The sequence below is a fragment of the Ctenopharyngodon idella genome, chromosome 2 (genome assembly GCF_019924925.1).
Source record: "Ctenopharyngodon idella isolate HZGC_01 chromosome 2, HZGC01, whole genome shotgun sequence".
Taxonomy (NCBI): domain Eukaryota; kingdom Metazoa; phylum Chordata; class Actinopteri; order Cypriniformes; family Xenocyprididae; genus Ctenopharyngodon; species Ctenopharyngodon idella.
The window spans coordinates 14,907,905-14,920,709 of record NC_067221.1 but is presented as its reverse complement, the minus strand read 5'-3'; the positions used below and the strand labels follow the sequence as shown (position 1 = coordinate 14,920,709).

Genomic DNA, 12,805 nt, shown 5'->3' with positions numbered 1-12,805 from the left:
ACAAATGAAATAGAGGCTACAGAATGTGTTAAATGTACACTATTTTCCTAAGAATTGTATTTAGCTCCCTGTATTATAGGATAGAGTAAATAAAAAAGTATATGAAGTGCTTTTTGACATCATTGGCTTGTGGTCATAATTTATGAATTGTAAACATTGTCTCACCTGTGTGTGTTAGCATATGCCTTTGCAATGAACTGGCCCAGGGAAACAGACGTGGGCAGTATGGGCAGGTCATTTTCTGCACTGAATTGGAGTAGGCATTCTTCTTTCCTTTGTTCTGTGGAGGTTTCTTTGGCTTGTCCTCTCGTCCTTCCTTCGTCTCCTTATTGACAGACTGCTTCTCTTTCTCCTCTTTCATTGGCTCCATCTGACTGGGTTGTAAGTAAGGGCTGAATTTATTTGCATCAGTAGTAGCTAGCATTTTCTCTACACTGGGAAACTCGCCACTTGACTCCAGATCAATGCCACTGCCTGTTGCCAATCTTGGATCACAGAATTCCTGAAATGGTCGCTTCTTGCCTCTCTTCTTTGAGTTATCAGGAGATCCATTTGGAGTGGAATCCAGTTTGGCGGTGCCCTTCTTCTCATTTATTACATTAAAATCCATTGCACTAACACTGTTCTTGGCATCTAATTCTGTTTCAATCAGCACTGGGGTAGCTGACACAGATGAGATGATCTGAGCAATGGAGGCCAGCGGTGCCATTTCAGAAGTACTGGAAACAGAAGATGGTTTTGGTAACAGTGGCTTCAAGCGGGTAAAGGGCTTGGTAATGTCACTAGATACAGCTGGGGCCAGGTTAGAAATGGAGACTGGGAGAGCTGCACGAACCCCAGGGGTTGTTTCAGGGGTCTTTTCTTTCTTGACATTATGATGATTCAGGGACATGCTCTGAGGAAGTTCTTTCATCGTTCTCTTCTTCTCAGGATCCTTAGGTATTGAGAGATCAATGGGCTCCATAGAGCAGTCATTAAACAGAGGAGATGTTGTTCCTTCTAGCTTAACATTTGAAGCAATTGTTTTTTGAGATTTGCTAGAGAAATCTAATGGCTGGTCCTGGTCCTCAACAGGCCCAGAGAAGGGACCTACATTTTGAGGAACAGTGCTGTTAACCAGCCCATTTGAGGTTGGAGGGTTGGCTTGAGCAGTGCCATCTCCTCCAACCGGTACAAGACTTTTGATGTGTTCCTCAATTTCCCTTTCTGGAACATCTGGGTGATGCTTCAGCAAGTGGTGAATGCAGTTCCTTTTAGCGAGAAATGCCACCCCACACTGCCTACACTCAAAAGGCTTCCGCTGACATCCATTGTGTGTTCTCAGATGAATCTGAAGGGCTCGGTAGTTCTTAAGGTCCTCCCCACAATATCGACAAGATGTGCTACCAGCACCAGCCGCATCCAGGAGGTCTAATGTGGTGCCTCCAATGACACCGCTTATGCTAGAGGAGGTGGTTACATATTCTATGTTTTTCTCTATGTCTTTGCGTGTGTTCTTCATGTGTTTCTTTCGCAGATGGCGCTCACAGTTGGCCTTCACAGTGAAAGGGTAATGACAGAGGCGACATACGTATGGCCGCTCACCGCTGTGCGTTCTGAGATGTCGAATCAGCGTTGCCTTGTCAGGAGCGGCGTAGCTACAAATGGTGCACTGATATGGTGAAGCTCCCAGATGGTGACGCATATGAGCCTGAAGGCCGCCTAAGAAGGAAAAGACTTCTTTGCAGAATCGACAAGGGTACTCGGCCTTGGCTGTCTTCTTGCCCACGACTCTTGATTCCTTCTCTTTGCTGTCAAACTCTTCTTGCTTTCCAGTTTCATACGAGATAATCGTGGTTCCTATGACATCTGGCCCCAGTTGAGTAGTCTCCCAATTTGTGGGAGAGGACGAGGTTGAGGACGAAGAGGAGGCTGATGATTGTCTGGTAGTTCTCACTTGTTGGCCCGTTTGGGGTGGAAGGCTAGGACTGATGTTACCCGATGAGGCTTGTTGGGCATTCATGATGGGTGGAGGGGGTGTGGAAGCACCCATGCTGGATCGAGGAGTGATTAAGGGCTTAGGTTTCAGGGAAGCAATCTGTTTGGGGTCCATCTGTAGAGGACTGCCCAGACCTTTGGGAAGCAGAGACAAAGACATCTGAGGTGGCACTGAGGCTGCGATCTTAAGGATTTGTTCAATGTCCGCCAGCTCCACCGCAGCTTGACCACTTATTGGGACAAACATACCGCTACTAACGACACCATGGAGCGGCTGTAGGGACAGGAGGCTGAGAGCAGCGTTCTTGTTCATGGCTTGAAGAGAGACGGGCTCCAAAATAGAGATGCCAAGACTGCTACTGCTTTCTTGAGGTAGATTTGTTGAAGGTGGCTCAACGCGAATGAAGCGAATGCTGTCTAAAACTTCCTGCTGAATTTGCTCTTCTGATTTCTCTGGCTTGGCTAAAGAGGAGTGTTGGAGACCTAGGCACTCCATGAAACCATTCTTTCCATCTGAACGGGTACTATCAACATGTGGTATTAGTTCATTGACCTCCTTGGAATCCATGGAATGGGAGCTGACTTTGGGTGCATCCTTAACAGCATAAGCGTTTTGTTCCTGAGGTTCAGTGCTGGTGTCTGCGCTACATTTATGTGAGAATTTGTGGAGATCCAAAGACTGCTGAAGAGGGAAGGCCTTGTTGCAGACCTCACAAACAAATTTATGGAACTTGCTAGAGCATCTGCGCAAATTGCTCTCACACCAGACCTGAATAAATAAAACAAATCAAAATGATGATCTGTCGTCATCCAAAAAAAATTAAAAAAAATAAATAAATAAAGTAATTCTTTCTCATCTGATGAATTTTACAAGTCTTCACCTGTGCAATTTGGGGAAACTTTTGACAGCTGAAGTCAATGAAAGCCAAGTCTCCAAACCCCAAAGGGATGGAGGGGTTATTCTGGATAAAGGGTCGTCCCGAGGGGTCAGTGGGAAGCTGCTTATGAATGACAGCGTTATGACGCAGGAGACCACGGTGTGTGCGAAAGGTAATGCAACAAATGTTACACCTAGGATTAGAAGAATCAGTCAAAAACAGTCTTGATTTAACGAAATCAAGTACTACACTATATAATGTGTTGAGACAATATACAGAAGCAGACAACATCCTGAGCCTACCTGAGTGTAGTGTCAGGATGTGTCTCCATGTGTGATTCCAGATCATATTTACAGATGAATGTCTTAAAGCAGATGGGGCAGTGAAGGAGCTCTTCTTCACTCTTGACAGAATCATCCTCTCCAGGCTTTTGTATCAACATCACCTAAACATAAGACAAAATTTGTTTGCATATAACTTGATAGGTATGGGCACAATAAATTCCAAAAGTTATTCAAATGTTTTGACTGCTTTTACTGATAAATAACAAAGACAAAAAAAAAGAGAGAGAGGTGGAGGTGGGAAAAAAAAGAGGTGGAAATGTACCTTTTTTACTGGTGGTTCCTCAGCCTGCTCTGCTTCATCCTCTACACTGGGCTTCCTATTAGTAGTGGGTCGTTGGCGCTTTCGTGTGGAAGAACTGAGGGTAGGAATACTGTTTGCATCCTTTTCATGAATTTTCATGTGCCTGCAGAAATATATAACTCAACTCAGTTCTGTCTATTAACAACCATAATGAAAAGGAGAGAAATTAAAATGCTTTATTAAGCAACATGCATAGACGCTCCTTACTGCCTTGTGTTGTAAACTGTATTTTGGCATTTGAGGTGATCGGGTAACATTTTATCCCAAAAATAAAAATAAAAATAATATATTTTGCATAAATAAAATAAAGTGTACTATTAGTGTAGAAGAACTACTCTTAAGATATTTTATGTTGTGACATAATTTTTTAGAAATATTAATCTCAAATAAGCTCAATTCTCATTATGGTAATGTGAAACACAGGGTCTCATTCTCATTATTGTAACATTAATATATAAAAATTAAGATTAAAATTTATTGTTTTAAATGTAATACAGTAAAAAAAAAAAAAAGACCATAACAGTAAAAAAATAATAATCATTGAACATACTCTTTAATTAAAACAAATTTTTATCCTCATCCATGTAAAATGTTCTCTGTTTTCATCTTGATGTGATTTGAAGGCCACTGGAATACTTCCATGATTAAAGGGTTAGTTCACCCAAAAATGAATATTCTGTCATTTATTACTCACCCACATGCCGTTCCACACCCGTAAGACCTTCGTTAATCTTTGGAACACAAATTAAGATATTTTTGTTGAAATCCGATGGCTCCATGAGGCCTGCATAGGGAGCAATGACATTTCCTCTCTCAAGATCCATAAAGGTACTAAAAACATATTTAAATCGGTTCATGTGAGTACAGTGGTTCAATATTAATATTATAAAGCGACATGAATATTTTTGGTGCGCCAAAAACACTAATTAACGACTTATTTAGTGATGGCTGATTTCAAAGCACTGCTTCAGGAAGCTTCGGAGCGTTATGAATCAGCGTATCGAATCATGATTCGGATCGCGTGTCAAACCGCCAAACTGCTGAAATCACGCGACTTTGGCCCTCCGAACCGCTGATTCGACATGCTGATTCATTATGCTCTGAAGCTTCCTGACGCAGTGTTTTGAAATCGGCCATCACTATATAAGTCGTTATTTTGCTTTTTTGGCGTGCCAAAAATATTCTTGTCGCTTTATAATATTAATATTGACCAACTGTACTCACATGAACTGATTTAAATATGTTTTTAGTACCTTTATGGATCTTGAGAGAGGAAATGTCATTGCTCCCTATGCAGGCCTCACGGAGCCATCAGATTTCAACAAAAATATCTCAATTTGTGTTCCGAAGATTAACGAAGGTCTTACGGGTGTGGAACGGCCTGAGGGTGAGTAATAAATGACAGAATTTTCATTTTTGGGTGAACTAACCCTTTAAAGCTTGCAACATACAAAGGAGTGACCAGGTGGGGGGAAATGCAATGATATGGCCAGCAGAGGTCAGAGGTAATGTGTGGAGGAAAAGTGCTGGGAGTCACATTACGACATGCTGGAACGTGTGCACCCCTCACCCTCCTACACTTACACAGAAACAAACCCACCTTTCAGGTTCAACCAGATACAAGGCCCCTGATGCTTATGTGCAGCTGCGTTTCATTTAAAATGGTTGTCTGTATATGTCTATAGAGCATATAGTATCTACACTGAGCACATTTTCAAATTAAATGTGCTTTAATTGCATTGTGGTGTGCAGAGTTTATGGCCATGCACTCCGAGTGTATGTAACTGGAAAGGGAGGATAAATGTCAGCAGACCCAGTGGTAAGAATCTTGTTTTACATTCTACAGCCAAAGATATTAATAGAAGAGAGGCAGAGTGATGGTCACCCACATGTGGACCCAACCCTGACAGCCTGAATCCTGTTCCATCTTATGTCTCTGGCCTCACTTACTACCAGAAGAAAACCATGTTGATACCACACAGATTAAATCAGTATCAGCAATAATAATGTTAATTATGCAACCATAATTCCAGCTCTTGCAATTTCTTGTCACATGCCACTTAATCACGTTGCGGTTTTGTGTTTGAAGTTACTAGTTGATGCAGGACCACTGAGTAATTTTTTTCCTTCTGAAGTGCCTCATCAATATTGCCAGAGGGCAGTGTGGGAAAAAATTGCTGCATGATTTAACATTCTGCCAGGCATTGTTGTTTTTGTTGAGTTATGCCATATAAAATTATATGATTAAAAATGATTCATAAATCCATAATGTGCCACCCAAAAAAATATGTTCAGCACCCCTCTCCCTGCCCCCTGCCTTTCCCCCCTCTCTTACTCACACAAACTTCTTCCACCCCCATCTGGAATGCCTGCATGTCTCAACTGCACAAGGAAGCCCTCTATGCACATCACATCAACACAAACAAAAAGAGTCACAAATCAAACCCTCAATCACAAAGACACATGAAAAGGAAGCATGGACACAGAAAAATCTTTCCAAATATAGGTGACAAAAAAGAAAGAAGCTAGTGCAGCCATCAATATCAGTCAGCCTTGAGAATCAGGCCTCTCACATCACATGCAGACATTCCTTCATCCCTCCCGACCCTCCCTCTGTGCCCTCCTTCTCCTCTGCCACAAACTTACAACTACTTATATTAATGCAGCCTGCAACCTGTGCATACAGCAACATTTTGTTACAATTATTTCTTTAGGTCACCAAACAAACAATTTAACACAAATGAAACCTAAATGTGGTATGAATATAATGTATATAGAAAGCTACTAAAGACGTATATAAAACAGTTCATGTGACTACAGTGGTTCAACCTTAATGTTATGAAGCGACTAGAATATTTTTGGTGCGCCAAAAAAACAAAATAACGACTTTATTCAACAATATCTAGTGATGGGCGATTTCAAAACACTGCTTCATGAAGCTTCGAAGCTTTATCGCCCATCACTAGACATTGTTGAATAAAGTTGTTATTTTGTCTTTTGGCGCACAAAAAGTATTCTTGTCGCTTCATAACATTAAGGTTGAACCACTGTAGTCACATGAACGGTTTTATATACGTTTTTAGTAGCTCTCTGGGCAATGAAAGTGTTAATTATCTTGCTGTCAATGCAGGCCTCTCTGTTCTGAAGATGAATGAAGGTCTTACGGGTGTGGAACGACATAAGGGTGAGTAATTAATGACAGAATTTTCATTTTTAGGTGAACTAACCCTTTAAAGGCACAATATGTAAGATTTTTTTAGATTAAAATATCCAAAAACCCTTAGAACAATGTTATATATTTTGTTGACTTGTGTACTTACATTATCCCAAATGTTTCCAACAATGTTTAAATCCAGAGGAATTAGCAATTTTTAATCAGTGTAACGGCCTGTGTCATTGTGTCGCCTATCAGTGATGTCATATCTGAGTCTCGATTTCTGGTTTTACTTCCATAGAAACCATGGAAACAACAAAGATGCTTTAATATATTATATTTAATATAATATATATATTTATTAGACAGGTGAGCAACTGTTTGGATACCTTTCTCGACCAAAAACAAATCATTGTTATATAGCTCAACACGGTTAGTCTTATTGTTTGAACCTCTCGTTTCCTTGATTTCCCGCGAGTAACAAGTTTGTACGCAAAAAGTAAATCAGACAACATTATTTTGTCAAGTGGCTAGCATACCAAATCAGAAAGAGCTTTATTTGTAGTAACAATACAGCATTTTCTCCACCATACAATGTTTTAAAATTGCATGCCATTTAACAGGATAGTCATGCAGCATTTAATATATTCTAATATCGATATCAAGTGTCTCATAGCAGCCACAGAGCTAATGCACGTTATAACATTACTTTCAACACACTCAAATGTATTTTTAGTATCATTGTTTTGAAGTTAAACAGCGCTGCGTTACCCCACAATTTTAATTCGTCAGATAAAGAGACCTGCACAGTAACTCAGCACTTGTGGCTGTTTCATTAGAATGAAATAAAATAATGTGAATTTAAATGATCAAATGTAACTGTAACATTGTTCAAGTTCAGCGAAGAATGAGGCGAACCTTAAATGTAACTTTAAACGTATAATTTGCATAAACAACAAAACGAAAGGAGTGGCCAACTGCAGCATATAAGCATAATAAAAACAGAAACGTAAAATGCCCCAGGCTCTCTGCCCCGCCCTGCTTCATACCACAGTAACATTAATAAAACGTTAAAACATTAGCTCATCTGAGAATACGTCAAATTACTTTCCATCGGCTGTGGAGGTGAAGATGACAACCCCCCCATGATTCCATGCTCATTCACGAAGCTATGCCTTTGTTATCGTTTTGAATAAGTGATCTCTAGCAGCGAAACTTACATACTGTGCCTTTAATTGATTATAAGCTTTTCAGTTCTCTCACGAACCCCCAGGGGTTCACAAACCCCATTTTGGAAAAGCATGTTCTATAGTCTCATCTCTTTTCTCTTCTCTTTTAGGAAATGTAATGGGTTCAATAGTAATAAAGATTACAATAGTTTTGACTTGTCCCTCTATCTTTTCAAAAGAGCAAAAAATGCATTTAGAGGAAGCAGTCACTTACAATTAAATGATTGCAGGGCCATATACAGTATACACACACTAAAATACATTAAGATACATAAAACATACTGTACAGACTGCCACGAGACCTGAACATTATACATTGTGACATGAGACTAGTGGAATGAAGTTGCTTGTACTGACCTTGTAAAGTTTGTGTAAGTGTAAAACTATATCCAATCTTTTAACTTTGTTGTCATGATGACATAAATCCACTAACTTTTACATGGTATGCACAATGATCAAAATACCACAAAAGCACTATTTATATAGAGTATAAACAAGTGTTTCACTTCAAAAAAGGATGATTTAGACAACACTAGGCTAAAATTCTAAACAGAATTTTACAGAAAAATTCATATATTACTGTAACCAATATATCCGATAAAAAAAATAAAAATGAATGAGGGATGAGTCAAAATTATTTTCTTTGGTACTGAACATTATTCCACAAATTTTGTTGACAGAGCTTCACTTTAACCAATGTATTAATGAAAATAATCCATGAAGCTAAACGGGAAGTTAAATAGTCTTTTGTGTACAATCATGTCTGTCTGAAAAAAAGGCTAGCCTATACTTATGTAAAAGTTAAACATTTACAGTTTTAAAAACCTCCAAAATCACTTTCTGACCATTTACCTGTGCATGTTTCCATTGGTGGTGAATGTCTGGCTACATATCACACACTTGTATGGCCTCTCTCCACTGTGAACCAGCATGTGGCGGTCCAGAGAACTGGCCGAGCTCAAAGCCTTCCCACAGATACTGCAGGAGTGGTCAGTGCCCCCACTATCTGTGTTATGCTGGAGGTTAAACGAGGCACAGATGTCAATACACTGATATATAGTCTATATATAATATATAAAAAAATGAGTATAAAACATCTTCAGTTTCAGTGAAATTCTGATCTAATGATTTTAAAACAAACTTACTAGTTAAATCAGATTGTTGAGATTCAGTAAACAGGTGTAGATGTAGGGATGTGTTTGTGTAAGAGTACGCACCTGTCTGATATGCATGGTGAGCTGGTGCTGTGTCATGCAGTTTTTGTTACACAGGGGGCAAATGAAGCTTGAGCGTTCATCTTTGACTTCCTGTAGTAGACACACAAACAAGACAAGCTTTAGATACAGTACAACATACCCAAGTGTTGTTTTAGTGTCACTGATATACTATTATAGATTTTGTTAATATTTTTAATTAGATTTTATTTTTTTGTATTTTCTCTTTTAACATGAGTTAAAATGTTTGTTTTTGTCATTTTTATTATTATTATTTTTAAATGTCTAGTTTTAGTTATTATAGTTTTAGTTATTTTAGTACTTGAACTTAAACTAAACGAAAATGAGAAATTTTGTCTTGGCAACTAGCTGAAAGTTTTTTATATTTAATTTAATTTTATTTTAAATAATGTTTATTTTAAGTAATGAAAATGTTTTTTTTTAATGGTTTTCATTAACAATAATATTAACCCTGCTATAAAAGACATTTTCTATTCTATTTTCTATTCCATTTCTACATATACACGACTCAAACATTTTTAAGTCATTTTCTAATCTCTGTTTGATTATTTCCATTATATATATATATAAAAACAGAAAAGAAAATGAGCTCTGTACAAATTTCATCATATATTTAACTATTAATTTCTAAATATTACACCTCATGAGAGTCATGGACCCTGAAAACACAATAGGTAATTGTGTATTAATCAAACAAAAATACAAAATCAAATGAAAAATACCTCAACACATGTCGCACATGGGACGTTTATTTGTCCCCCCATGAGAGATAAACACAATAGGTAAAACAGATGCGGGATATGGCCTGCCTGATGAAGATAGTATGTGTCAGAGCAGCAGGAGTGGTTGTGCGCTTGTGTCACATGGAGTAACAAGTGGCCTCTCCATCTGTTTCTCCAGACAACAGCAGCACTGGCTGAGGAAGAGCATCACTAATTCAGTGGGCAAGACCTTCTGCAGAAGAGTAGTGGTGCAGAGTCACTCTCAGCGTATGGAAATGCAGTTAGGGTTGTAGGAAGGGATACCAGAGGGGGCTGGGAGACTGAAACACCTGTTTTCTCCACAGAGAAGTGTTTCAGTCGAATCCCACACTTTAATTGAAGGCATAAGACAAGCATCGGCTCTCACAAAGGGGGGATTGAGAAAGCGCAAGGACCATTTGTTGCCGATCATGTAACTGCCAGTCTGACTGACTACCAGAGATAGTATGAGTGGGATGAGACAGACCACTTGTAGAAAATCAGGAAAAATCATAACAATAAATATGGGATCTACAAAAATGAAAGTGTCACCATGTGATTAAAAAAGCTAGTCAAGTTTTTGTTGTTTGTTTGTTTGTTTGCTTGCTTCTTGCTCTAGAACGCGCATATGCATTAGCTGAACCAGCCTGAAAAATATAATTTTCCAACATCACTTGAGCTAAAGAAGCAACATTTGCATTTGAAATATGTTATTGAAACTCAATCTTGACAAACAGTCTTATAGATTTGGTTGCATCCGAAATCACATACTTCCCTACTAAGTATGTAAACTGAGTAGTCCAAATTCACAGTAATCATAAAACAGTAGGCAAGATTCTGATATGCACATTATATGGAGACTTTAATATCCCATGAGGCCACAGAGGAGGATTTGTGATTGGCAGTGAAGCGACACAACTGACGCTGTTGGTTACATGATAGTGGCAACATGACAACTGTAGTACATCTGGAATACAGTCACTTTTTAATACAAAACAGAACATACTTTTTAACAGTCACAAAGTAATTACTTATTCAAAAGAAGTACCTACTCAGAAAGTATGTGATTTTGGATGCAGCCTTGGTCCCTATTCAAGTAGATGAGATACCAATATGGCTGCCAAGTGGACTGACTAGCATTCAAAGGATATTGTTGACCGCTGCAACCTACTACAGATGTAGTTATTACTGCAGCTGACATTCCCTGAATGAGGTGTACAATACAATTATGGCAATAATTTTGCAGCTTCTGCTCACATGACTGATATACCAAATGCTATACCTGATTTCTTCTCCCAGTACGACTGACAGAAGGTGATTTGGTGGTATTTCTGGGAGATGTTTTGGTGGGCTCAGAGTCGACTCCATTGATCTGGCCCACATTCATCACAGTGCTCATCATAGAGTTGATAGAGGACAGCTCCTCCTCTGTTCTGACTTCATCTTCATGCTCTGGTTTGTCCGTTCCATCACAGTTTTCTTCTATAAATGACATGATTACTAAATGACCATGACATTTTAACCATTACACTGTCATCATTTACTCACACTCTTGTTGTTCTAAACCTGAATTTAAAAAAAAAAAAAAAAAAAAGCAATCATTTTTCCTGATTCTGTCAAATGAGTCTAAAAATGTCTACTTTTGTAGAAATTTTGTATACTTTTGTATCACAGAAAAAATCATTTGGGTTTGGAAAAGCATGAAAGTGAGTAAATAATGACACAATCTTTATCTTTATTTATTATAGCTTTATCTCTATAAGAATGACTGTAACATCTTACCTTCAACAGGTTCTGGTGTATGTGTGGATGGCTGATTGTTAACAGCCTCTTCTGACAAATGAGACTGTTCATTCACATCAGCAGCACCAACACCATTGCTGACAGGCTTTTCAGAGGAGGCACTTTCCATTTCTAAGAATGGAGAATTTTCATTACTCACACAGCACTCAATATAACCTAAATTATAACAGATACACCCATTAATTAATTACTTTTCCCATCTGCAAAAGAAGCTATGTGGAAATTATTAAGAGATTGTATCTTATTGCATAAATGGTTACAATTAATCTCTGCAGGAGCTGTGAAGTGTTTTACAGGACCAACTTTATTCAGCATATGCTCTTATTGATTGTTTTCATAGATTCAAATGGACAAGACAAAAGGTCAAATAGAGTCTTTTGGAAGGTTCTGTTGAGGTTTGGATGTGGTAAAACAGGACTAGGCTATATCCTTGATAAATATTGATTATGTATGAACACTACCGTTCAAATGTTTGAGGTCAGTAAAATGTTTTTTTTTTTTTTAAGGAAGTCTCTTAAGCTCACCAAAGCTGCATTTATTTGATCAAAACTACAGCAAAAACAGTAATATTGTGGAATATTATTATTATTTAAAATAACTATTTTCTATTTTAATATATTTAGGGCCCAAGCACCAATGGTGTGAGGACCCTATTGTAATTGCTCAGTCAATTCTTCTTCTTCTCCGAAATGAATCGCATTTTTGAGGGCCTAAACATGCTCGAAAACTCATGAAACTTTGCACAGACATGGGTTTCAGACTTAGGTGTGGCAAAATAGCTTGATAACAGCCCAATACCTTCAAAAAATTCCCTGGGAGCAAAATCTGTTAACCCAACTGGAAGTGAGATATTTTGAATTTTCTCTGCAAAGTTTTTGTTTTTGCCATTTCTAGACATTGTACTTAAACGAACTCCTCCTAGAGCTTTAATCAGATCAACATCATATTTTGTCAGTCCAATCTAAAGGCCTTTGCGACATTAAATTGCGAAGATTTTGCGAATGTTTCGCCATGAAACAGGAAGTTGTTGTAACTCTGGCATACAATGTCCATTCTGCCCCAAACTTCACATGTTTGATAATAGTCCTGGCCTGAAGACATCTACATGCAAATATTCAGTTAGTCATAGCTCCACCTGTTGGCA

At 38.4% G+C, this 12,805-nt stretch overlaps 1 protein-coding gene across 1 annotated transcript in view; it reads right to left on the bottom strand.

The window, feature by feature from the left end:
* Positions 1–12,805, bottom strand: part of rreb1b (ras responsive element binding protein 1b) — a 40,959-nt gene that overhangs the window by 5,508 nt on the left and 22,646 nt on the right. The window contains exons 3-10 of the mRNA XM_051882284.1: positions 11,641–11,772; positions 11,141–11,340; positions 9,101–9,190; positions 8,736–8,899; positions 3,462–3,603; positions 3,158–3,300; positions 2,859–3,048; positions 166–2,746 (exon numbers count right to left, since the gene is read on the bottom strand). Of these exons, the coding sequence (XP_051738244.1) occupies positions 166–2,746; positions 2,859–3,048; positions 3,158–3,300; positions 3,462–3,603; positions 8,736–8,899; positions 9,101–9,190; positions 11,141–11,340; positions 11,641–11,772 (3,642 nt within the window). The remainder of the gene's footprint in view (positions 1–165; positions 2,747–2,858; positions 3,049–3,157; positions 3,301–3,461; positions 3,604–8,735; positions 8,900–9,100; positions 9,191–11,140; positions 11,341–11,640; positions 11,773–12,805) is intronic.